At 37.1% G+C, this 27,864-nt stretch overlaps 1 protein-coding gene and 1 long non-coding RNA gene across 8 annotated transcripts in view; one reads left to right on the plus strand and one right to left on the minus strand.

Annotated features, from left to right (window-relative positions):
- The window catches only part of LOC134653454 (uncharacterized), a 105,966-nt gene that overhangs the window by 65,608 nt on the left and 12,494 nt on the right, over positions 1–27,864 (plus strand). The gene's annotated exons all lie outside the window — the stretch shown is intronic.
- Positions 17,997–27,864, minus strand: part of LOC134653404 (fasciclin-2) — a 151,715-nt gene continuing 141,847 nt past the window's right edge. Inside the window, exons 3-17 of one of the 7 annotated variants that reach the window (XM_063508748.1) lie at positions 27,127–27,287; positions 26,646–26,770; positions 26,400–26,540; positions 26,187–26,321; positions 25,635–25,942; positions 25,247–25,368; positions 24,991–25,144; positions 24,716–24,908; positions 24,350–24,624; positions 23,894–24,047; positions 23,584–23,776; positions 20,420–20,615; positions 20,146–20,250; positions 19,640–19,660; positions 17,997–18,401 (exon numbers count right to left, since the gene is read on the minus strand). In XM_063508748.1, the coding sequence (XP_063364818.1) occupies positions 18,272–18,401; positions 19,640–19,660; positions 20,146–20,250; positions 20,420–20,615; positions 23,584–23,776; positions 23,894–24,047; positions 24,350–24,624; positions 24,716–24,908; positions 24,991–25,144; positions 25,247–25,368; positions 25,635–25,942; positions 26,187–26,321; positions 26,400–26,540; positions 26,646–26,770; positions 27,127–27,287 (2,413 nt within the window). In that variant the 3' untranslated portion in view covers positions 17,997–18,271. Of the gene's footprint in view, positions 18,402–19,639; positions 19,661–20,145; positions 20,251–20,419; positions 20,616–22,092; positions 22,812–23,583; positions 23,777–23,893; positions 24,048–24,349; positions 24,625–24,715; positions 24,909–24,990; positions 25,145–25,246; positions 25,369–25,634; positions 25,943–26,186; positions 26,322–26,399; positions 26,541–26,645; positions 26,771–27,126; positions 27,288–27,864 lie in introns of those variants that run through there. The other 6 variants (XM_063508750.1, XM_063508751.1, XM_063508749.1 and 3 more) reach the window with 6 other exon arrangements.

The following is a 27,864-nucleotide window of genomic DNA, read 5'->3' on the forward strand; positions in this document are numbered from 1 at the left end:
GGACGAAACGTGGGTCACCACTACACCCCGGAAATAAAAGGGCAGTCGAAGCAGTGGATTTTACCGGGTGAACCTGCGCGAAAGATAGCAAAAATCGTTCCATCGGCTGAAAAGGTCATGGCGATCGTTTTTTGGGATTCGCAGGGTATTATACATATTGAGTTCTTAGAAAAGGGGAAAACGATAACAGGGCACTACTATGCCAATTTATTGGATGAATTTGACGCTGTGTTGAAGGCCAAACGACCCCATTTAAAAAATAAAAAAGTACTGTTTCATCACGACAACGCACCAGCTCATTCGTCTAGAGTTGTGATGGCTAAATTAACACAATTACGCGCCTCACCCCCCGTATTCTCCAGATTTGACCCCATGCGATTTATTTTTGTTTCCCAACCTGAAAAAATGGCTCGGTGGTAAGCGATTTGGATCAAATGACGAAGTCATTGCCGCCACAGAGGCCTATTTTAATGACTTTCCGAAATCATACTTTTTGGATGGTTTACTGAAGCTTCAATATAGGTGGAACAAGTGTATAGAGTTAAAAGGAGACTATGAAGAAAAATAAATGCATATAAACAAAAACAACTGATTATTTTTTTCATAAACGGGTACTTATCAAACAGCCCTCGTATATACAGTGGTATTACTAAAAGAAATTAAAAACTATCTTAAATCTAAAATAGGCCCTATATACAGTGGTATTACTAAAAGAAATTAAAAACTATCTTAAATCTAAAATAGTTTCGCGTCGCATGTAGGGAAGTTAGATAGGTTGGGAAGAAGTAGAAGAATTAATTTACAAAAGTTACTTAATATTAGTTAAAATTAAAATAGGTGCGATGCATATTAAGGCCGTGAGTTCTTTATAACTGAGCCGACACAGATTAACGTAATATTGAAACAAGTCCTTAATAGGAGACACTTTCCTGAGGCTCTACATCGCATGGGTCGCAGTTGGAGATGGCTCGGCAGTGATTCCGGATCCTCAGCAAACGGAACGGAAACCTTCCGGAATGTAGAGCTTGCGCATAGCGCAACCCGGGGTAGTGCAGGCTAGAGGGTTCCAAATTCAACCCCAGACAGAAATTGGTACCAATACCACATATTCAAAAATCAATATAATTAATTTATACAAGTTTTACTCCAACAAGTAAAGCTAAACTTTCTCGGCCGCTACTAAGAAATTTATTGTTTAATTTTGCGATTGGTTACCGCTACTAAGAAAATAAACCCTTAAACTTTGTTCCAGTGAAATGTGCCACGGCATTGTTAATTTATTACTGTCCTTGCCTTGACGGTGGTATAAAATAAACTCTAGATTGGCGAAAAATAATTACAGTGGCTTAAATTAAGGATGGCTTAGAAACTTCCCTCTTGATCACCGATTAAATTAATACATTATCTTACACTGTTTTAATTCTATTGAAACGGAGTATTAACCATGTATATTTGTTTTGGCGAGTTTCCGACGTTTTAGCACTGTTAACAGTACCTATATAATATTAGTTAATATAACAGTATTATTATTCTTTTATTTATTTCTCTTCTTAGGTTGGTTTTTTACAATATGGATATAAAAATAAAATACAAAAACACTTACAAAAACAATACAAAATACTTATAAACATATTATAAAAAACCTAACCTAGGGTGCCGCCAGCAGCGGGGCAAGACCCAAGTTGCCGGTGGTCAGGGCCGCAGAGAGAGGAACCGGCGGACTATCCGCGCCGTGTCCAAGATGACCGCCTTCTGCATCTGGCCCTTGACCCAACCACCTAGCGAGAGTCTCTCAAGATGTTGGTCGAGACTCTTCGCTATTAGACCGTTCGCTGAAACAACTATCGGGACAATGATCGTCGAATCAACATCCCACATGGCGGTTATCTCGTGAGCCAAGTCTAGGTACTTACTGGACTTGTCCTTCTCGGCTTTCACGAGATTCTCATCATGGGGGATGGTGATGTCAACGAGCACGGCCCGGCGTTGCGATCGATCTATTATCACAATGTCAGGCTTATTGGCTACAATAGTCCTGTCAGTGATGATAGATCGATCCCAATAGAGCGTGGCACGACCATTCTCGAGAACTGGCGCAGGTGAATACTTGTAGTACGGTACTTCGCGGTCCACAACAGTATTTATTATTATAAATCGTACATTTTACACTGGCCCCTAGCTGCAACGGCTGCAACTTATTTGCATACATTTTTTTACGGTTAATACGCTTTCCCGCTTGAGATGCGTTTTTAACGTGATCGCTTTAGAATCGTCTTAAAGCGGGTTTTATAATATTTAAGGGCGCGATTGGCGTAACATTGAACACATACAATGGGAGCCGGGAACCCGCTCGGCGGGTTCTCTGTTCGTAAGTAGTCGCTTTCCTCTACAAAGCAGAAAAACGCTGGGATCGCCTACGAGCACGAAAACGTTGGCCCTAATGGCTATACCTAATTATAGCAACGGGTAGTACGATAAATTGGTGGATGAGAATTAAATAGGACCCACAAGTCCAAAGAGAAGGCAATTATTTGTGGGTGCAGTATGAGGTGCAGTATACTGATGCCCAAACCCCCAAACCGTCAAACCGGTTGATGAAAAAGCAGTTTGAATTTGGTTTTTGTTGCACCTGAATACGGTATACAATTGTATGAATAAATTAATCATGGCTGTTTATGTGCAGTAGGCTAATACGTATCGCAATATGAGTTAATAGAGTTGTATGTAACCTGCCAGTTTTACCATATAAATACAATGAGTTTTATAATGATATGAAAAAATCTCTGAATGAGCTGCTACAATGAATTTGAACCATATAAATAGGATGGTAAAATAGTTTTTTGAACAGGCTTGTTCCCGTTCAGTCGTCAGTAGCAATTATAACCGATGTATAATGGAAATAAAATACATACTTAAAATACTTAATCACAGAATAAGTAATAGTATTATCATAACCTAAATGTACGACAGATTAATAGGGATTTAAGCTCATAAAATCACCTCAGAAAAATTCCAATCATACCTTAAGCATAAGCATTTCCTAGTCGGAATATGTTCGAAATATAGGAATTTCCTGCGCCATACTCCAAATATATTCCTTCAGTAAAATCCCAGCTTTCCTAGTATCTCGTGTCATGTTTGATTTTGAATCTGTATGTTGATTGATATCAGCGCCTCTGTGTGAGGATATCGGAGCAAGTTGGTAACTTGGTACAGCTACAGTACAAGTTTTGTTAGCTTACAGCTTGTGTACCGAACATATCACGCTATGCCAGAGATCACACTCCTACTAGATGGGGTATAGACGATGACTCGCGGTTACCGAACATTGACTTCTGTATGTTAATTGATATCAGCGCCTCTGTGCGAGGATATCGGAGCAAGTTGGTAACTTGGTACAGCTACAGTACAAGTTTTGTTAGTTTGCAGCTTGTGTGCAGAACATATCACGCTATGCCAGAGATACACGCTCCTGCTAGATGGAGTATAGACGATGACTCGCGGTTGCCGAACATTGACTTCTGTATGTTGATTGATATCAGCGCCTCTGTGCGAGGATATCGGAGCAAGTTGGTAACTTGGTACAGCTACAGTACAAGTTTTGTTAGTTTGCAGCTTGTGTGCAGAACATATCACGCTATGCCAGAGATCACACTCCTGCTAGATGGAGTATAGACGATGACCCGTGCTACCGAACAATTACTTCTGTATATTGATTGATATTTATTTTGATATCAGCGCCTCTGTGCTACGGTATCGGAGGAAGTTGTAGTGCAAGTTTTGTTAGTTTACAGCTTGTGTACCGAACATATCACACTATGCCAGAGATCACACTCCTGCTAGATGGAGTATAGACGATGACACGTGGTACCGAATATTGACTTCTGTATGTTGATTGATATCAGCGCCTCTGTGCGAGGATATTGGAGCAAGTTGGTAACTTGGTACAGCTACAGTACAAGTTTTGTTAGTTTGCAGCTTGTGTGCAGAACATATCACGCTATGCCAGAGATCACACTCCTGCTAGATGGAGTATAGACGATGACACGCGGTTACCGAACATGAACATTGATTTCTGTATGTTGATTGATATCAGCACCTCTGTGCGATGGTATTTGAGGAAGTTTAAGTTGTATTTAGTGCAAGGTTTGTTAGTTTTCAGCTTGTGTGCAGAACTTAATATGCAATGGCAAAGATTACATACCTGCTACATAGATTATTTTATTTTAATGTAAGATGTAAAATAACCGTAAAAAAACGTCTGTTTATTTATATGTAAAATGCTACGATTTCTACGTCAACTGTATTCTACACCATTTTATATTACAATAGCTCAGTTTAATTGTTGTAAATACTTTTAATTTACATGTGAACTGATCGCAACTGAAAAAAGCGCATCCCTATTTGTACGGGAGCGCTTTACCTATGTCTGGTGACCTTGGTTGTCTTATGTGCTCCATCTAATAGTTTTGAGGTTGTCTGTGGAACTGGACCCAGTTGAGTTCACGTTTACGATTTGTACCCTGTACCGTTTGTAAATTACAAATATCAACAAAACAACACTGAGTTTCAGAGACTGCGTTTTAGCATAGAATGCATCTGCTCCCAATTACATCGGCATTATTTAATAGCAGTTTGCAAGTAAAAGAGAGTATGGTGCTTCACGTAAATTTTACCTTTTTAATACCTATTTTGCTGTTTCGGATGAAAACTGTGACTTTCTGGCCAATTAGAACGTACACTGACATTTGGATAATGTTGAAATGCAAGACAACTGAATGACATCAGTAAGATGCCATTCTGATATCAGTGTACGTTCGAATTGACCTCTATGTTTATACTATGTAACACCTTGTACCTAAGTATTCTTGCAAATAAACGTTTCTATATCTATTAAAACACTACATATAAATGAGTCTGTAGGAGGTAGTCTGTGTTGTGCACCCTCCAGGTTTTGTCCAATATAATGTGAACGCGAAACACGTAACAAAAGTGCGTAGTCAGGGATCGCGGTAACTGGTCGAGTGATGCGTTCGATTCGTTATTGCTCGGAAAACAATTTAAATAACGACGATGGATGCAGAACTTGTTCGAGTTTGTTTTCTCCTAAAGTTTTATTGGCCGAGCAAAAGCGAAGGTCTCCGTTTCATTCTCTCGTATATCTGGATGTTCTCCTTTAAGGATGACTCACGCCACGCAGACCGGGCCGTGCCCGGGCCTGCGTCCGACATGTAATTTTTTATGACGGCTGATCTGTGATCACGTGGTGCTTTCCATAGAAAACGAAGGGCCGGAAGCTCCGGCCCGGCCCTGGCCCGGTATAGCGTAAGTCATCCTTTACTCGTAGGTAGAGGTCGCATTTTTCAACCAATTCTCGTGACACTTGCTGAGTGGTGAGCAGATAGGTATAGCATTTTGGGCATTTTTCAAAATAAATGGCTTCGCGGGGCCTACCTATACCTACCTGTAGGTAGTAAAGTAGCTTTTTAAGTACGACACCGCAGCAGTTCAGCAATTATGAGACCAAGGGAGAGGCCAAGGTGCTCATAAATATGTGAACATGCTCCTTAACGTCTTGAAGAGGCTTTGTTTAGACATTTATGAAAACCTTGGCCGCTCCGATATATCTGATGGCGACTGTACCTATACACTGATATAAAAGATACAAAAAGTGCAGTCCTCTAAAAAAAATCCTCTAAAATCGTTCCCCATTAACTAAATAATAATAAGTTACAAAAAGTTTAATCTGTATTGATTGATGGAGGGCACACGCCGTATTGACATTACACACAGTTAATTAAATAGGGTAGTTCTTACTAGTTACCCAACAGCTGCTAAATCATCATCATCTTCCTCGCGTTGTCCCGGCATTTTGCCACGGCTCATGGGAGCCGGACCCCAGGCTTGGCTACTAATCCCAGTAATTGGCGTGGGCACTAGTTTCTACGAAAGCGACTGCCATCTGACCTTCCAACCCAGAGGGTAAACTAGGCCCGTATTGGGATTAGTCCGGTTTTCTCACGATGTTTTCCTTCACCGAAAAGCGACTGGTAAATATCAAATGATATTTCGTACATAAGTTCCGGAAAACTCATTGGTACGAGCCGGGGTTCGAACCCGCGACCTCCGGATTGCAAGTCGCACGCTCTTAATTACCGCTAGGCCAACCAGCTGCTAAATATCAACGAACTATAGTTAGAATAGATATAGTGAGACAGTAATTAGTTATTTTCGATACAAGTGCGAAAAAGAGGAAATTCGAAACAAGTGGCGATAAATTAAAACACGACCGAAGGGAGTGTTTTAAATCGACACGAGTTGCGAATTACCTATTCGCACGTGTATCGAACAAGGTTTTACAGTACATATGGCACTTTAAAGTTTCGACATAGGCACGAAAAGTGCTATTTTACGCACTAGTGCGGAAAAGTAGCCCCATATGTACTGTAAAATACATTACGATACAAGTGCGAAAAATAGGAACTTCGCAACGAGGCCCGAGGGGCGATAAAGTAAAACTCGACCGAAAGGAATGTTTTAAATCGACACGACTTGCAAATTACCTATTCGCACATGTACTTATCGAAGGTACAACGTTTTACAGTACATATGGCTCTTTACTCATTATTGCACTAGTGCGGGAAAGTAGCATATGTACTGTAAATATATTTTTTTTAGGGTTCCGTAGCCAAAGAGTGACAATCGAATTCTAGTCAGTCGAACTGCACAAGATAATTGTAAGTTTGTAAGTAATCCTCGGTGCGCGAGTTAAACAAACAAACCATTTTTTTGTAATCAGTATCACATAATGAAGACAAATGCAAATAGCCAGTTATTACAACATTTCCCTTTAATTCCGCTGGGAATAATGGCAGCCATTTTTAAAAAGTTCCACGGAGCATTATTCTTCGTTCGCATTATCGTTAAGTTCGCACTAGAAGAGAGTGATAGCTTCAGAACTTGGCCGTACTCGTAGATCACAACGCGCTATATAGTAGGTATTTTGTAGAAAAGTTTCTAGTTATTTAAGTTGGATTCGTACCTACTTATGGGTACTTATATGTAGGTAACGTCTTACCTACTTTGTGAGCACCTTGGCCGCTCCGTTATATCTTATGGCGACTAGGTATACCTAAAATGAGCGGGGCGTGAGCGTTTTATATGTAAAAGCGGCGCGCCCCGCTCACGCCCCGCCCGAAAAACGCCCTGTGTGACAGAACCTTTAGTCTACCGATGGGTATACCTAGTCCCCTTAAAAGAGATACGGGCTTACTACGAGTAGAAGTGGCATTAATATTTAGTAACTTGGTTGTCTGCTGAAATACACTGAAGATATCCCATAAGGACATTTTAAACAGTCTAGCGGTAGGATGCGACTAAAGGATGACCCACGTTAGACCGGGCCGTGTCCGGGCCGGAGCTACCGGGGCTTCGTTTTCTATGGAAAGCATCACGTGATCACCTGTCATCTGTCATAGAAAAGTAAGCGCCGGAAGCTCCTGCCCGGACACGGCCCGGTCTAACGCGAGTCATCCTTAAGTTGCTCGTTCACGGGGTAAATTTTATCGCGCTCCCCAGCGATGGGGTTGGCTGGCACTTTGATGGATAACATCGGCGGGGTGTCAATAGACGAACTAAATTGATAGAGCACGTATGAGCATAAGCTAATTGAGGCCTACGTGCTCCGAAAGTGCCGTGGGGACAGTGACTGGCTAGGTATATGCACATTATGCACTGGTTAATGTAACTGTTGAACTTACCTTTTACAGATTTATCTCTCGACTAAATAGCTGAAAGAGAAACGAAATGCTGCCTTTTTAGGGTTCCGTGCCCAAAGGGTAAAAACGGGACCCTATTACTAAGACTCCGCTGTCCGTCCGTCCGTCCGTCTGTCACCAGGCTGTATCTCACGAACCGTGATAGCTAGACAGTTGAAATTTTCACAGATGATGTATTTCTGTTGCCGCTATAACAACAAATACTAAAAAAAGAATAAAATAAAGATTTAAGTGGGGCTCCCATACAACAAACGTGATAACCACCTAAACTACAAAGATACGACCACTTCGCAATTCGCATCTACCAGTTCTACCACCCTTGTAAACTTCTGTGTATTGGTCAGACGTATCTGGGGGACTAGTGAAGATGACAATCGTTTGCAGAAAACGAAACGAAACGCTATTGTCTCTCTATCATTCTTCCATATTAGTGTGATAGAGACAGCGTTTCGTTTATCTGCGAACGAATTGTTATCTTGGCTAAGCCCCTTGGTTCTGTCTATACAAAAATATTCTAATCCACTCATACAATAACGTGAAACTCGCAACTGAAATACAAAACGCAAATTAAATCGGCTGCAAACTAATTCATTATACAAATAAGCGCCATTTTCAGTAAAAGCAACTTCCGACCCATTTCATTATGCTCTATTTTATGTAACGTGTTATAAGACTACTAATTAAATCATTCCCACTAACGCAAACTAGAACACCTTATCAAGAATAAAACTTGAAAGGACCTAACCGCCGCATATTATGTAGAAACATGTGCCATTTCATGTAAATAAGGTTGAGCATGAACCCTAATTAACTAGCGAGAACATTACCTTTTGAATTTCATTTCGTATCTAACAAGTCCGACCGGGCCACCTTTAGATTAAACTAATCATAGATACGAGCAGTTGTATTTTCTGAGTAGGTGTGGATCAGTATCGGAAGAAAATAAATCGTTTTGTAAACATTTTCTCTGCAACAAGATGTTGAGTACCCATCTATCTATACTTACACGAGTTTCTTGTCAGCTCTATGTTATGATAAAATATATAGCCATTTAGTATGTCATTAATAGAGCGTCTCTTTTATTTTTTGCAATTTTTATATGTATATTGTGACCTTTTTGCCACTTTTGTGTTATTTCTACTAAGAATCACGAGCTCTTTCGATTTCAATGGGATAAAAAATGTCCCAGAGTTTTTTCGGTCGTGTTACCATTTAGGGATCATCCATTAATTACGTCACACGAATTTCTAGGTTTTTTTACCCCTCCCCCCCTCCTTGTCACACTTGGTCACATTTTGCAAACCCTGGGGGCCCCCTGGTGTGAGGCAATTTTGTTTTCAACGAAATCAACAATATTAACTCGGCATTATTTTTTTAATAAAAAATATTTTTGATATATAAATATTAGTAATTTTATAACACAACGAAAGTACATCCAAAATCTCAGTATTTAACTGTACACAGCGAATAAAAAAATATAAATTAATTTTCGGTTACTGATAATGTTAAAGTGACATCACAATGTTTGTGACTCCCCCCTCCCCCATGTCACAACTTGTCACCCCCCTCCCTCCCCCTAAACGTGTGACGTAATTAATGGATGACCCCTATTCCCCATATATTTTGTAACAAAAAGGAAAGTTTAAAAATGTATGGAAATTTTAGGTCACTTTTTTCTTCTACATATAAGGATGACAAGGGCTCGCGATCCAGACTAGAAATAACACAAAAGTGGCAAATAAAGGTCACAATATATAAAAATGGCAAAAAATAAAAGAAACGCTTAATAAAACTATCATTATAAAAGTAGGTATATAATAAGACCAAAATTAAATCATGCTGTACCTACCTATGTATACGCTGCCGAATCTAAATTGTAGGTTTTGATCTAAGTAACCGACCTAAATTTTATTTTTCATACGCCAGGGGTAGTGCACTATAGTTAATCCATATCATCTGCTACCCGGGTAATTATTTAAAAGGGAACAGTATGAACCGCACTTAAGCCCTAGCGCGTGCGCGACCCTAATTGTTGCGTCCGATAACCAATAACGGTGTGGGGTGACCCTAATTTTGGACATTAGTTGCGAAATTACAATCCTAGAAATTATAAGGTTGAAGAACATGATGATCATGGGATTTTATTAATAACGTGATCATAGATTTAACTAATTAATGGGTAGTATGGTTGGAAATCTTTTGTAAACACTAATAATTTATTATTACCTTCTTTTTTTTTTGTTTTATAGGTAGTTTTAATTTGGGGTCCTCTGCGACCCCAGGATACCGGTGAAGCTAAAGGGCCTTGTGTACAAGAGCATCATCCGACCAGTCCTTCTATATGGTAGCGAGACCTGGCCTGTCCTCGGAAGGCATGTCCAGCAGCTTCATGCCACGGAGATGAAGATGTTGCGATGGATGTGTGGCGTTACGCGACTAGATCGCATACGTAACGAACACATCCGTGGCAGCCTCGGAATCCGTGACGTAGCGGATAAGCTGCAGGAAAGTCGCCTCCGATGGTATGGCCATATACGCCGCAGACCGGTAGACTACGTCGGAAATAGATGCCTGAATCTCACTGTCCAAGGTCCTAGATCACGCGGCCGCGGTAGGCCTAAGAGCGCTGGCTGGACGTCGTGACAGCGGACATGCAAGAGAACAATCTCACACATGAGGATGCCGAAGACCGGGCAGAGTGGAGAAGACTAAGCAGGAAAGCGGACCCTGGCGCTAGGCCGGGAAAACGCTAGGTTGAAGAAGAAGAAGATAGGTAGTTTTAATTTGAGGTTACTTTATATAGTTTGTTTATACTTACGTTGTTGTTCAATAAATATAATTATATTAGAACTTAAAAAAAATACCTTTAGTTTTTTTATACTTAATTTAATAATCATTATTTGGTATTTACATATAGGTACATACTTATGTATTTTAGACTGCCCGATTTCTGACTGCACTTTCCTGATTTTAAGGCATAGTTAAAAGTATGTTTTGCCTGACATATTCAAGATGATACTATAAAAATGATTTACTAAGATTTTTATGAAACGTCTCCTTCTTGCGCTAAGATCGCTTAAATATTAAATAGGTACAGTCACATTCAATAATATGTTACTCTTCGAAGGCCGCAAAAATATGTGACACGCTCTTATGGCTCTACAAATAAGATTGTGTCAGATATTTTTGCGGCATTCGTTGTGTAACATATTATTGCAGGTGACTGTACCAACCATGTCCACTTATTTATATTGGCCAAATTTGGTTATTTAGAATGTTGCTTGGCAATAACTCATTCACGACATCGAGATTTGCAATAACAGGAGCTCACGACTTTCAATACAGATTGCAGTCCATATTGTCTTTGACATTTGTAGCTCGAAATAAAGTTCAAGGCATTATTTTGTTTGGGTCGTAGTTAGTAACATAAGTTGTATAAGTTATTGTCAAAAAAATCATTTTGGAGATTTACAAGCTTTTATTGCCAGCTGTCCTTTTATAACACTTTAAACTAGTTTAAACTCTCGCGTTTTGTATACATATATTATTTAATTACACAAACGGGTCTACCGCGATATAGTTTCATTGTTTTTACCTTAAATTCCGACGTTTCAGCTGACGTCAGTCTTTTCGTGACCACAGCAGCTGGTGCGACTCAGCTGAAACGTCGTAATTTACGGTAAAAACAATGAAACTATATAGCGGTAGACCCGTTTGTGTAATAAAATATATAGCTGTTCTTTTCTTTCAACATGTGTAATAATATCCTATAATATTTATTTATTGAGACAATTCTGACAAACCCAATTCTGATAAACACAAAGAGGCTGTGTTGTTTTATCACAGACTTCTTATGCCACCTCCGGTCTCCATCATCAGATCAGCTCCATGTGGCTCTGGAGTTTCAGGTAACCATAGACTACGGTAACCGATTGCCATTAGGCGGGCCGTATGCTTGTTTGCCACTGACGCGGTATAAAAAGTAGAGAAAGCTACCTAATGTATTTTCTTTATAAAACCTAGCGACACGCCCGGCTTCGAAATTATACATAAACCTTCCTCTTGAATCATTCTATTAAAAAAAACCGAATAAAAATCCGTTGCGTAGTTTTAAAGATCTAAGCATACATAGGGACAGACAGCGAGCGGGAAGCGACTTTGTTTTATACTATGTAGACTGTAGTGATGCCCAACGAATTCCTAAATTACACACCGGATGTTTTTTTTTTTCAATTTAGATTTAACCTTTATACCAGGGATGTTGCGGATGCAGATTTTTTGACATATTTAGAGGCTCACATCCGCGGATGCGGATGTCAAGATTAGGTACTTAGAAAACGTCAAATATTACATTTTTAGTATTTTTTTTATTAAAAAAAAAAACGAAACGTTTAGTATTACGAAATTACCTAGCACTTACGCCGCCGCTAAGACGTTCCTGTGCCGACTTGTTCGACATCCGCATCCGCATAAGCTCCGCATCGATTTTATGCGGATGCGGATGTTGAAAATAATGCGGAAGTTCCGCGGTTGCGGATGCGGATGTTCGCAACATCCCTGCTTTATACCAAGACATTTTACTGCACTGGTGCCATTGTAAGGACACGGGTAGTTCCCCCGCCATATTATAAATTACATGTGGTGTGGGGCATGTCATTGTTGCGTCCATTTCTCAAACATAACCCTCACTAGTTTATAACCGCGTATAATAAGGTTACCAGTATGTTAAGCCCAATCCCTTTTCACTTACGATTGACTGATACTGTACGAGTAAGTATGAGTAGGAATGGTGTTTTCCCATTTGTCCCCGCTGGACACAGATAGAAATAGGTGTTTTCATATAAATCAGTTTTTTCTTACTTTTGTGAAAATGACATTCCTTCAAATAATATTTACACCTAAACGGAGATAGTCGAGTTAGTTTTGGACTATAGTTAGATTGGTTTTACTATTACTTTACCCTATGCGATGCTTGATAACGCATATTCAATAGCATCATTAATAGTAGAAGAGTTTGAAAGTCTATTAAAAACTCCTACTTCGAATTTGACAGCTGACGTACATAGATGTCGCTGCTCGTTGTGCAGTCCCGTACATTATGCGGTAGACGTTCGTCAATTCATGAAAATAATGCCACCGAATAGCGCAATGAGATGTGGCTGCAAAACTCAGACACTATTTATTCTGAGACCTTACACCTTTTCTGTAGTCTTCTGTAGTGAGACTGCTCTCTCTATCTCCGGCCAGTTCATCAACAACAACATTTCAAGGGCAAAACCTGTTACAGTTATTACATACAAATGGAAATGGCACGCCCACTGTCTGTACACACGATCACAGATCATTCAAAAATCAACTTTATTCGAAACGGTACAACTGATTTACTCTTTGTTACCGTTAAAATACTGATAAATATTTTAACTGTCGCAATATTGTATTAAACTGCGTCGATTGACTGCACCCTGTGGCGTCGTGACGCATATGGGGCATTATCTATGAAAAGGGACCTTATTGTCGATGGCGCTTACGCCGCACAGCGTCGCGCGGCATTGTATTTATATCGGAGCATCGTTAATAATTCCGTAAGCGCCATCGACAATAAGGTCCCTTTTTATGGATAACGTCACATATAGCGGTAGTGGCGGAACACTCCATACATTTAAACAAATGTTTTCTCTTGGGATTACTTTTTTGGATCACTTCATCAATGTCACAAAGTTGACATTATTACTGATAAAATAATGATAAAAGCCCAACTTTTATTCCAGCAATGTTAAGGCTAATATTGTTATTTTTTCTATAAAAAATAATAAATATAAAATGCATTTATTTCAGACAACAATATCAAATCTAACATTTATATGAGCAAATAAATAATATGTTTTGGTAGCATTTAAATAATACAATATGTAATATAATATTCGTTAGACTATTATTCTGAGCACTAATTTTGTTTAAAAATATATTTTAAAATTGTAAGTCTATTACATAGGTACTTACCTACTTCACTTTCAGATTTTTATACCTATTGCGTTTTCAACTCAAGTTTCTAAACAAAAAAAAATGTATCTAGTATTGGAAACGGGAATAAAAATACCCTATTCATGTTAATAAGTTCCTAAATATTATTACCACAGATGTACACGCATATCAGGATGTTATACAACATACCCTATTGTCAAGGTTCGGGCGCATCTTCGACAAAAGACCACATGTTAACTTCAGAACGACTTATTTCTTTTTAGATATAATTCAAAAATGTATCTTGTGTTCGCAATGTTACAGTTGAAATTACAATAAAATAGGAGGGTTAAGCTCGTTACTCTGCTTACTATACCCTTCGCAGGGTAATCAAAAAGTCCGTAAAAAATTACATTGTAATAAGGAAGGCGGTAAAGACCCATTGGTCTCACTAACGAGTATAAATCATCATAATATATTGTCGTATTTTCACCTTTAATAACTGGTAATTTAAACATCAATGGAATAAATTAATATTAATGATCCTTGAAATTTTATGGTCACCCCAGTTAAAAGGTGCGATATGGTGTGATTATAGAGTTTAAAGAACTTAGCTAGCCAGAGAGGTATGAGCGAAACTCCTAAGTAAATGATATTAATTAGAGATGCCCCGAACAGTGGTTTTGGTCGAATACCGAATATTCGGCCCCTCTCTCGGCCGAAGCGCTGAATATTCGGCATAACAGGCGAACATTTTGAGTCACGTTAATTAGGTATGAAAACTGTTCAGCAACAAAGCACAACATTTGCTAAGGCTTATGTTGCTCAGAACTAGTGAATGTAGTTTTTACAGTCAATCAAATCAGACCCATGATAAAAATAAAATTATTAATCAACAAATACTCAATAGCAGGGTCTTCGTATTTAACATCTTTCAAAGAAAACACGTTAAAATGTGACACAGTGGTTTGCGGTTATATTTATTGCGTATTTTTATGTAGGTGCAACAGATATTCGTATTAGGCCGAATAGTAGGCAACATTCGGCCGAATACCGAATATTCGGCAAAATGCCCGAATAGGCCGAATACCGAAAAGTTGCCGAATATTCGTGGCATCTCTAATATTCATAATATAAGACAGTTTGTACCTAATGTTCGACTTATAGCTATATAATAAGCCATATAGCTATATAGATACAGCCAGAAGCCAACCGCAGGTTTAGTGGTCAAAGCTAGATCTGCATTTCGGTACAAACCCTTACTCCTTAATAAATTTGTGCCCAGAACAATTTCTAAACCCAATACATTGAAGTATGTGAAACACTGATTAATCATTTGAGGGTAGAAATGAGACAATCATTAATTTTGAGACATTTATTTTTTTTATAAAAAATGTGCTTCAGTAATATTTAATTATCACCGATATCCGTCAAGCCGACATACAGACATCCATACAGACAGACATTACATGCGATAACGTATTCAAGCTTCGACATTATAGGTAATTTATATAATTTAAGTAGATAATTCGGTTTTCTTTCATTTGCAAGTTTATGAGCGATAATCTTGATAAGAAATTATATTTTAAATCTGCTTTGAATCCGCATTTGTATCTACGTTAAAAATGTAATTGCGAAAAAAAAAAGTTTTAAATTTAGGAAATATATAGGTTTATTTCAAGTTTTTTATTATTATTTATGATATAATTAATTACGGTATTTACTTTTAAAATAAGATACTAAGGGTTTGAAAGCAGATGTACTAATTAACTTAATCTCAAAACTTCATAGATGAAGTATTTTCCATACCTTGTCACTCTTGTCAGAATACTTAAATTTTCTTTTGCGTACCTATCAAAATGCTTACTTTCGAATTTTTTTCCATTCTTAAGTAACAATTATGACTGAATAGGTTTTTTTTTGTTCCCTGTTCTCGACCACAATACCTAGTCGGTTACTAAGTTCTGTTACAAGGTTTCCAACTCATTAAATATAAAATAAAGCTTAAAATAAAAAAAAATAGGCACAGTTTGATAGCTTATTTTGTAACGATCAAAACATGATATAATAATATAAAATTCAGTTGGAGAATTCATGGGAATCCTTGGAAAGCTCCAGATTACATGAAGGCGTAAACACGCGGTCAGTTTATGAAAATTATACTTTACAGAAGTGTGTCTAATGCAATCTTGCAACTTTGCCAGAAGATTCAATTGCTTATTTTAATGAGACCTCTAAGATACCGTAAATTTTGTGATGACCGTTTATTTTTTTACTAGTTAATACCCTAAGATATTCCCCTCCAAACATTGTATATTTTTCAGTTTCGCACGAAAACGTATAGATTTAGACAATTGTGCAGGAGGCAGGCTTGGAAAACTCTGTAGACTATGTGTTTAATCAAAGAAACCTACGTAAATTATATGTTAAATTAAAGATGAATAATCAAGCTATCGAACTGTGCAAAGCTGATACATTCTTAATATGATTAAAAATAAATAGCATGTAAAAACGACACGAACAGAGAGGGTACTTTTGACGGTTTTTTTTTACGCCATTTTTCCGTGTTCTATAAGGAATTCTGCAAAACCAGAACAACTATGTTTATTAGGTTGTATTGTAAGCTTATCATTAATAAATAAGCTTTACAATTGTATACACGAATAATTAAAAATTGCTACCTATTTCCTTTTATTCCGTGAAAACTCTGGTAACGGAACTTAGTAACCAACTAGGTATGTCTTCTAACATTTTATTTGTGAATTGCATTATGTTTATAAAATTAAACACAACATGATTTATAAAAGCTTACTCGTAGTATAAGCAAGTAGTTTTGCATAATATTGGGGTCACTAAATGCAAATACTTTGCTCTAATCTGCATATTCAACTTTAAGCAGGTGTATTTACTATTTCATGACCCCAAATACCTAAATCTATAAAAATAAAACAATTAGAGATATAACCTAGAAAATATTTACAGAACTTAGAATTAGTTTATTTACAAGCCTAATCTAAAATAATAATAGCGGCTATATTTTCGTTAAGCTAAAACATTGTTTTGTTAGAGGTATTTCTTGCTGATTTACCAATTCATGAGACTTCTTAGGTACTCAGCATTATTTGATCATTCTTTAACGTTTTGCTAGCGGTACATTTTGGTCATAGCAAAGCACTAAAGGCATAAAAAATTTAATAAACATTATAAGATTAGAGAGACATACATGTTTAACTGATAAATAATTAATTCTAATAGTAAGTATTAGGTTACATAATTAGGTACTTTTTTATCCGTGATGTAAAAAATGGAAAGGTAAAAAATCAGGTTTCTAATTGTGTAGTCAAAAATCCTAACTATTGTGTATGTACACTTAAATATAAAAATACCCTCATTACAAAGTACATACTCTAGAAGGCACGTTTTGTACCTTAATAAACGGCTATAGTGTAAAAAGATCGAAATTTTACTTCTAATCTTGAGAAATTCGCGTTCGGTGGATACAGATGCGTACTAATTATAAAATGCGAAATATAAGCGATATGATGTAGATAGTAGTGATAGGTAATAAATAATTATATCTAAGGACATAGTAAAGCTGCTTACGTATGTACTTAATAATAAAGTAACAAATTCGTTTTGGCAGTTTCAGAATACTGGTCACGCTCATCACATCTACACAAGCTTTATTCTCACAGGTAATACGACAGATGCAGGGCTCATTTAGACGGTGCGAGAACTCGCATGCGAGTTTCATTACATTGCGTAATTTGATCGGTCGGCTGAATTGACGTAACCTCAATGGTCCGCAATGTAACTAAAATCGTATACGAGTTCGCGCGCCGTCTGAATCAGCCCTTAGGAACTGCACACAATTCAGTCAATCATCTATTTATTATTCAATCCAGGCGGGAAAAGGGTCTACCGATGGTGGTCTTTCTTATATTCTTACATATTAATTTGCGACTCACATGTTATTCTTATTCACTTCAATTAGTGTACTCAGTGACTAAGTGTGACACAAAGCTAAAAGATGGCTAATAATAATAAAATATTCCATTGCATCAGAACTAATTAATCTCGGTCAACTTGAGAGCTTGTCAACTTTTTCAGCTCGACAGCACAAAAACATTGATACCTATACATATTAGGTTTTAAATTTTGGGTATTTTTCGCCATGTGAACATACTCGTACATGGACAAAACAATTTTAAAAGAAATAACTTTGTTGAAATCATGAATGTGTAAGTATAGCCTAACCAACCAATTTGAGGATTTGAAATGAAGCTAAACGTGTACAGTCCCACATTCGCGTAGATTATAAATAGAGCTTAACGTTATATAAAACTAAATGAGACGTCTCCAAGAAAGCCAAGAACGACATACGTTTCGGCATAAAACGAAAAGCGTAACTATAAAACGATATCTTTTGCCAGCTCAAAGACAAAGAGTCTTATTTTAATCTTATAGCTGCTTCTAAGCCAAATAAGTCGTTCTTGGCACAATACACGTATCCAATTTTCAATTCAAATTGATTATACAGCGGAGTTTTTGCCAATGATTGTGCCTCCGCTTGTGGCATAAACTCGCCGACCATCGAATTCTACAGATGAGTTCCTCTTCAGCGCGTCTTCAGCAGTGTCTTTAAGGGGTTCCTTTTCATCTCTGTAAAAATATAAATTGTTAATAATCTATCTATCTTTATACCACAACATATTTTCTACGTGACCCACTATTAATGGCGATTAGATTGCTAAATTGCGTCTTGTTGCGTGTGGATTATCAAAAATTTCTTAACACAATCACCATAATTATGAATTTACCTGTGTTGAATAGGTACCGTGCAGTGGCTAAATTTTCAACGTGGCCCTTTTATACAAAAATACCATGCTACCTACTAGACGTAAGTACTTATAAACAAGCTGCAGGATAACTCAAGGTTTAAATTAGAATGACATTATTAGCAATTACTCGTAATAATTTTATTGGACACGAAAGGCTTCGCCTTTCGGTTTCCAGCCGTTATAGGCATTTACGAGTATGTTAGATGTTTCCAATATTTCTTTAATAATAGCTTTTCGTAAGTACTTGTTTTGTTTAAACCAAGTCCAGTCTCATTTACCCACGAATTTTCCACGAATCTCTTATTAGATTCTTAATTACCGTCAGGAGTGGTATTCAAACTTTTAATTCATACTGTCACAACAATCAACTTTTTTATAAGATGTACAGTCGACGTCAAAAAAATGTGTTTTGCAAGATGCAAAAGTGTAAACATATTTTTGACGTCCACTGTACTTACTGAGAGTTATTTTAATATCAAATCGAGATGAGGTTATGAAGGTTCAAATGCTGCTCCTGGTATTATTTAAGTTTTACCAAGGATATTTTAATAAGGATGTTCTTCTCTTTAACATATCTGACATCTTAATCTTCAATGCTATCGTTATTAGAACTAAGTAGGTACATGGAACTACCGAATGACGATGGAAAAGCAGCAGCAAATAGATAGTGACACTTACATTTACAAAATATTCAATTCTCGAAAAAACTTACTTAGGTACACATCTTTACACAATAAAGCTCATCAATAAAGCGTACGTTGTTCTATTTTCAATTTACTCTATACGAAAGGAAATATGATAATCCCTTTGAAAAGCTACACAACCGAATTTGGCTTTTATCTTTACCATATCAGTAATAGTTTAAGCACAATCCGTGCTTCAAAGTAATTAGATCTTCAAAATAACGTCGTGCAACCTTTCAAAAGGGATTATGAAATTTAACGAAGGGTAAATTCTCAAAGCATACAAACGACAAAAAGCATAAAATACAAGGCCAATTACTACGTTGCTAAATCATTTCTGTGAACTGGTGTGAAATTATTATGAAAGTTTTCTTACACTGGCGTGGTCGGGACATAGCTATGGTGGCCGGAAGGCAGCGTGAGGGAGAGACAATTGTCATTAGTTTACAGTGCAGTTTTTATTTAACAAGGTGCATTCTTTAAATTAGTATTAATGAAAAACAAACCAAACATGAAATTAGAATGAAAGGTGAACGGTCGTAAGAGATGTTCCAGACAACTGGCACAACAAACGTAATTTCATGATTCAGACAAAAACATTTCCGAAGCTTTAATTAAGATTGAAGTCTCGATATTGATCCTAACTACATCTAAACAAGACGTATTTACACAGATCTCTAATTACAGAATAATTAAATCAAGCAGAATTAATATGTACGCAATTTTAAACTAAATCTAAATCCAGAGCTGTATTTACACGAGGCTTGGGCAAGCGCAACGCTTTCGTCAATATTTACAAAGGCCAAGGGCTAATAATAACTTAGTTATTAGTCGGTGGCGGTATCCGCACAAACAAAGCATGCAGACAAACTAAAGCCTTACGTCGGGGTTGGTACGAGCTTGACGGGCGGCGGCAAGGGCGCGGGGGACGGAGGCGCGCGCGGCTTCGTGCTGCAATAAGGGAGCGGGAAACGCCAACCGTACAGACTAGCGGGCAGAAACATCTCTCATCGACACTAACACTTAAGAAGAACTAAAGGAATCACGTAAACACAAGAAGGAAATGATTGTTAAAATGTCGACGGACAGTGATGTCAATGAAAATTTAATTAACGAAATAATAAAAACGGACAAGGAAAATTAATTGATTTATTACCTTCCCAACTTGGCTTCGTCGTCCTTGTGCTTCTTGCCACGTTTGCCGCAGAGAGTGGCGATGACGCCCTGGCGCCTGAAGCAGAGCAGCAGGAGATCCACGACGAGGAGGCAGAGGAAAACTCCGGCTAAAGCCAGCCCGATGATGGCGCCGCTTGATAACATTTGTGAAGGTGCATATCCGGAGAAGGGTACACCTGCAAGATTACAATAGTTACAGAAAAACATAAGACACGTATATGATTTAGAAGGAACAGTAGACGCTAAAGTAAATAATAACATAAGTTTAACATACAATACGTATCAAGGTATATTTTAAGATCTTAAGAGTCTACTGCTCCTGTCACGGTTAGTTTGTGCATCACGTCGCAAAAGCTATTATGTTAATGACATGAACGTGATTGTAATAAATGAAAACGGAGAATTGGTGCATAAATATAGTACCTACATAATAGTTATTAATTTGGTACGAATTTGTGAATATCTCAAAGCAAACATTCATTACAATCTCAATGGTGACAACAGAGGAGTGCTTTCTGTTGAGGAACACGTGCACCCAATCACCATAAGAAGAGAAACTTCAACAACATACATTTCAGATATAGTTAAATAAGAAAGCTCTCCGCTAGAATGAAATGGGGTTTGAATGAATGAAAAATGATGATATTGAAAATGATAGACATTGATGCACAAATAAAAATACTTATACTTCATATAAAAATTAAAAAAAAAAGTTGTCAAGATGCAAACATTCCAATTAATGTCAATAAACGCAACATAAATAATGTTCAAACCCCATCACAACTTTGAACTATTGAAGCGAATGTCGAAGTCTAGGTTGTAATCGATAAGAAAGACGTGTATAAAAACAACATTGATGGGAATCTATAGAACCATCACCGTAATAACACCCTACAAAACATTTATGTAATGGTCATTAGCCATTTGAATTTATCAATCTGTTTAATCTAGATGTCGCTAAATTTGATAACTTCAAACAACAATGTACTACCGTCAACAAAAATTTGAAAAATGTATGCGTAATGAAACTGCCAGATTACAGGAGATGATGTAAATTTTGGATAGCGTAACTTGTCCAAATTTATATAATTGGCAGTTTCAAGATCTGAGCTGAGCAATCCATGCGTGGATGTAAATAAAAAGGGAAACTACATGATAACCTACAGACCCAGTAATTTATTCAATGCTACATTGATAATCCTCTAAAAGTCTTTATAAGATCTTTATGAAATGGAAGTATGGTTGGCTATGTTATTTCTGTTGGATAATATTTGTATATAGGTAGGTAGTTACAATGACCATGCTAAGGGTATATTTGCTTGAAGGTGTACACAGCTAAGTGGATCATGCAGTATAGTAATTAGGTCATTCCAAGGGAAACTATACAGCAGAGTTGTTAACTATTAACTATTTATCAATACAAAGTATATTTACCCGGAGGCAGTCAGGGCGACACAAACACTGGTCGAGTGAACGACATTCAAAGGTTAATTAATTAATTTCTTGATAAGCATCTTGACAGCTTTCTTTGGGAGTTTTTCTAGGGGTAAGGGATCCTTCAAACTAACACAAGTCGATAGTGGAACTCGGGAATGAATTACGGTTGGCATAACAGTACTTCATTCGTTTCATTCAACAAAAAAAGAGAAGGTATTTTTGTTTTGGAAACATTTATTATTTTTGACATTGGTCGTTTTTTCTAACAGATCACATTCCAATCCTTCATTTTGAAATATCTTTTGCCTAGCTGATATCTTATACTCTATTACTTTCAATAGATCATTTCTACCTAAATCTTTCTGCTGGACGACATCCTTCACAATATCACTAAGTACGAAATATAACTAGGTATCGATTTTCACAATATTCTAATAAAAGATAAAATAGTTATCAAAAACTCGTACACACATATTTGCAACTCACGAAGTTTCAAAACCTTAATATTACGCATATTTATTAATGTACACTGATACGACATACGTTATATTTTGGCAGTGTTAATTTATTAGCAATTATTCTATCTAATTCAGTACTTAAACTTCTTTGACACATAATATTAAACGCTCAACGAAGGTCAAAAATGATATTTTTTTAGTTTTGATTTCGTTAATGATATTTTTTACTTAGAGAACTTTATACCAAATCATTTGATGATATTTAACATAAGTTATACATTTATTTACAAACCAACGTATTGCTTATCACAACGAGTCTTTTTCTAGTTATATAACAACAGTCGTCTTAATTTAATTTTAAGCTGATGATTGACTACATATATTCATGTTTTTATACTAAATACTTTGTTAGCAATATAGTGATCAGGATTTCCGTTTTAGTCCATCTGACATTTGTTGGACTTCCATTTGGATTACCTAGAAAACATTTGTTATGATAATATTGCATATAATAATAGGTAAATATTATGTGACCAAAAAATAAAAATTTATAAAAATAAGAAAACATAACTCACCAGTCATAATAAATTAACACCAACATAATATAATGTCCTCAATTCTAAACATAAGGACAATGTTCTAAATACAAATCATAGTAAACGTACTAATAAACCAACTCAATCACTTATAAATGCAAAATCATTAACTCACAGTCACAAATAAACACATGCCAACTTAATCAATTTTAAAACACATCACATACAAATCATGGTTAATATATTTGTACCTTTAATGACTTACTATAATATATATATGTTTGTATATGTATGATATAAGGCAAGATATCAAAATGTCATAATAGCAAAATAAATTGTTGAATACAAAAACATGTACAGAGCTTGTAAAATAAAAATAAAAACAAACATTGAAATGAAAATCACATAATCTTAAAATCAAAAGTTCTTTACAAAATGAGTACGAAAATGATTGTACTTACACAAAATAAAATTATTTGAAAATCTAATTCCAAACAATAAACAACTATGTTGCGGCGTCATAGTTTTCAAAAGTTACGTGCACTGAATCAAAATATGAGTCACACATCACAAAAACAAAGATACTAAAGCAAAAGTGATCAGTAAAGAAGATGCAGCAGAGGATGCCGCAGATGGATATAATGGGTTAGGAGCTGTATAGACGTCGTAAAAGCCAGCTCGGAGAGGCACTTCGTTAGTCTCTTGGTACTCACCGAGTGCGGTCTGGACATAGAGAGTCGCGGGCTTAGAGTAGCCCAAGATATTGTGGGCGCGAACACTCATGCGGTAGCGCGTGTCGGGTTGCAAGCCGGTGATTTCGTAATTAATAGCTTCATAGGACTTCAGTTCTTGAGTGACGCACAGAGATTCAGATGACTCACGCCATTCACCGCTCACTTTCAGCACCTGGTAATTAAAATAACGGATTCACTTATGTTGTCGAGTTAGAAGATGCTGTTTTTTCCGGTTATTCAATTAAAATTAAACTAATTAATTACATGATGCTGCTAGCTGAATACTTACTGGACAATAGCTGACTTCATACATATCGATTGGTTCTCCGTTATGAGCTGGAATCTTCCATTGTAGTTCATATCTGTCAGCATATTTTCCGTGCTGCAGCGATTCAGGACTGGGAGTGGGTGGTTGTCTCCATTTCGGTTGCTCAGGTGGCGACCTAAATATAATTAAGTCAAGTTAAAAATTCGCAGCAGGAAAAACAAGTAATGCAAAAAAGACTAGCGAGGGGTTTTGAAATGAAGCAGTTGGACTGATCTGAGCGAGGCGAAACATGTTGCTGAAGATAGGAAGGCTTGGCAAGATTTTATGAAGAGGAAGTTAATGCACGTTAGAGGTAGTTAGTACCTTAGGAAATTAACAACAAAAATGGAAAAGTAATGAATTGGAGTGAAGATGAAAATAAGAATGAAGGAGAAAAAATAAAGGCAAAAATTAAACAAAAATAGAGCTTTGAGTTACCTCCTCGGCATGACGACAGTAATTGGTGCTCCCCAGCTACCGCCTCCGACTATATTTACTGCTGCGAATCTAAAATCGTATGAGAACATCGGTTTTAAATCCTCCACCACGTACGGCGAGCTCACAGACCAAGTTCGATTCTTCGCAAAGTTCCAATCATAATTGCCGTTCTCTTTGTATTGAGCAGTAAAAGCCTGAATCGGTGGATTCATTTCTTCAGCTGGTCCCACGATATTGAATGTTACTGATGTAGCTGTTAGTATTTCTTGACGCACCTGCGGGCAAAGAGAAAAGAGAAAGGAACATAATTACACTTAATTTAGAAATAGCCACCGTAATAACATTTTTAATAACAGAAATGCATACTTGAGTGACAGGTCCTGGCACAAAGGCTTCCCTGAGTTCTGTGGAGTGAACGGCTTCGCCGTGTCGGTTGGTGGCGATGCATTTGTAATGTCCATACAGAGTTCGCGCAGTTGGAGTTACTCTTACGGTGCTGTAAGGCCCTGCTCCATAGATCCTCACATGGGGTGTTTCTACCAAGTCCAGCTCGTGGAATCTGATTAAGGAAAATAAATAGTGTTTAGTTTTACTGTCTTATTAAATTACAGAAATGAACCTTTTTAACACCAAAATCATACCTCCATTTAATAGTTGCGTTGGGGAAACTCTCTGCTATGCAACTGATATTACGTGGTTGGGAATTCCAACTCCAAACCAATGGTATATTTTGATTAGGGTTAAATACAGGCTTGAATTCTACCATCAGATGTCCATTCTTCCTTGCCTCGCCACCTTAAAATATTTTTGAATTAGAATCCGTTAGGTAATTTTTGTTATAAGATTTTATTTGGTCTTCTCTCATGAGAGAAAGCAATTTTTTTGTTAATTACTTACCGTCATTATTTGCTATACATTCGTATAAACCATCATCAGTTCTATTTACGTTTGAAATAGTAATGACTGCACTAGTTTGCATTTGATCACCGGTTTGATGAGAGCTGGTTTCAATGTTTATTCTGAAACAATACAACGCTAAATCAATAATTATTCATGATTATGAACTAAAACTGATGTCAGACAAATAAGATAACGGAAATTGAATGTGGGTTGTGCTGTTGGGTTTCTCATGAAAACTTGTTCCACAACAAACAGGAAATAATCATAGAGAAAATGTCATATACGACACCTACTGTGCTTTGTTTGTAATAGAGTACAACTTTTGGCGACGTAATTTGTCTCATTATTGCCTCATTTGGGATTTTACCGCTCAGTTAACACTTACCTTCCATCATCGTTAGGTCCATTTACAAAAGGTTCTGTCTTGGAATGTTTACGGAACCTAATCCTAGGTGCAGGTCGTCCTGTAGCTTTGCATTCCAACCGCCCTTCGGCCTTTTCAGCGACAGTCATATTTAGCAACTCGAATATCTTTGGCGGAACAAGCACTTCTACTTCGATTTCAGTTTCGTTTTGACCAGCCTGGTTGACAGCGCTGCATATGTATTTACCGTAATCCCCTGCTTCGACTCTATCGAACGTTAGCATTCCGGAGATTTCGTTTACACTAAATCGAGATGTACTGGCCAAGTTCTGTAAAAATATACAATAATGCCAGTTAAAAGAACTGTGGACGCAAGCAGCAAGACCACCAGCAGCAGATAATATCGTCTAGCGTGTTTTTCACTTTCATTTAACTGAATCGTCGTTTTAATACTCATTTGTTATTTTAATAATTCTGACTTATTTGTGTATTTCCTTTTTCGGGGCTGGTGTTAATAACTAATCAGTTTATAATTCAAAAGTGTGCAGTCACAAGTCGTCATTAGAAACTTACCTCTCGTGTCGATGCTTTAATCCAGGAGTATTTCGGCGGGGGTTTGCCTCTAGCTTTGCATGTGATGGCAGCTGATCCTCCTTCTTTAATTTCCACTCTTGGCTCACGTTCTTCCATTTCTGGTGCAGTGTAAACCTAGAATCAATCGAGTCAATAAATACTTGGAACCATAACTATGCTGACTAAATTGCTTTTTATCTTTTCGCAACTTACCTCAAGTTTTATATTCCTTTCTGCGAGTTCACCAGTTTGGATGACAACAGCTCGGCAAGTGTATGTTCCATCGTCACTTTCTTCGATGTTTTTAATCATTAGGCCATTGGCATGAATGACATATCTGTCGCCAGTCGAGATCTAGAAAATATAATTCAGTTGTGACTATTCTAGACTAGCTGCATGTGCCTTTAAAATCATGTAGTCACTTTTTTTTCAACTCAAATCAATTCTGAGTAATCTTACCGGAGTTCCTTCTTTGAACCAATCAACAGACGGTGCAGGCTCAGCAGCCACCTCGCACATCACTTTGAAGTCTTTGCCCTTAGTTGCGAATTGATTCTCATTAGCGTTGATCCATGTAATGGCAACTGAAATAAGAATTAATATTAAAAATACATTATATGGATTGTAAATACATTTATCCATGATATCAACGACGAGCGTGTAATTATACATGTGTGATAATATAGGTAGTTTAACTTTGAATTTAACGACCTATATCAGATGGATTTTTAATAGAACATTTAGACGTGCGAGATGTTCTATTAAAAATCCATCTGTGTGTCATGTAACGACTCTTTTATCTTAAGTTTATTTTCTTCTGTGAGCTCCCATGTCTCATGTTTCTACATAATATCCCTTGTTCACCATGTTACGAGAGCACTCTGTGATGGAGCACTATCTAGTTTCTCTACATAATTAAAATATTGAAATAAAAACGTACCAAACGTGTCCAAGACGACACTAGCACTCAAGGGCTCGTTGGTGTAGGCAGACACGCAGGTGTACTTGCCAGCCATGGCGGGCGTGATCGACGAGATGTACAGCGTTTGCTGCTGTTTAGCGGGGCTCGACTCCGTGTAGATCTCTGGTCGAGTGCTCGGGCTGTTAAAAAGTTAAGTTTTATGAAAAAAGCCGTCGTACCTTTTTTAGGGTTCCGTAGCCAAATGGCAAAAAACGGAACCCTTATAGATTCGTCATGTCTGTCTGTCTGTCTGTCCGTCTGTCTGTCCGTCCGTATGTCACAGCCACTTTTCTCCGAAACTATAAGAACTATACTGTTGAAACTTGGTAAGTAGATGTATTCTGTGAACCGCATTAAGATTTTCACACAAAAATAGAAAAAAAACAATAAATTTTTGGGGTTCCCCATACTTCGAACTGAAATTCAAAAATTTTTTTTTCATCAAACCCATACGTGTGGGGTATCTATGGATAGGTCTTCAAAAATGATATTGAGGTTTCTAATATCATTTTTTTCTAAACTGAATAGTTTGCGCGAGAGACACTTCCAAAGTGGTAAAATGTGTGTCCCCCCCCCTGTAACTTCTAAAATAAGAGAATGATAAAACTAAAAAAAATATATGATGTACATTACCATGTAAACTTCCACCGAAAATTGGTTTGAACGAGATCTAGTAAGTAGTTTTTTTTTATACGTCTTAAATCGCCTAAATACGGA

This window comes from Cydia amplana, chromosome 13 (genome assembly GCF_948474715.1).
Source record: "Cydia amplana chromosome 13, ilCydAmpl1.1, whole genome shotgun sequence".
Classification (NCBI taxonomy): Eukaryota; Metazoa; Arthropoda; class Insecta; order Lepidoptera; family Tortricidae; genus Cydia; species Cydia amplana.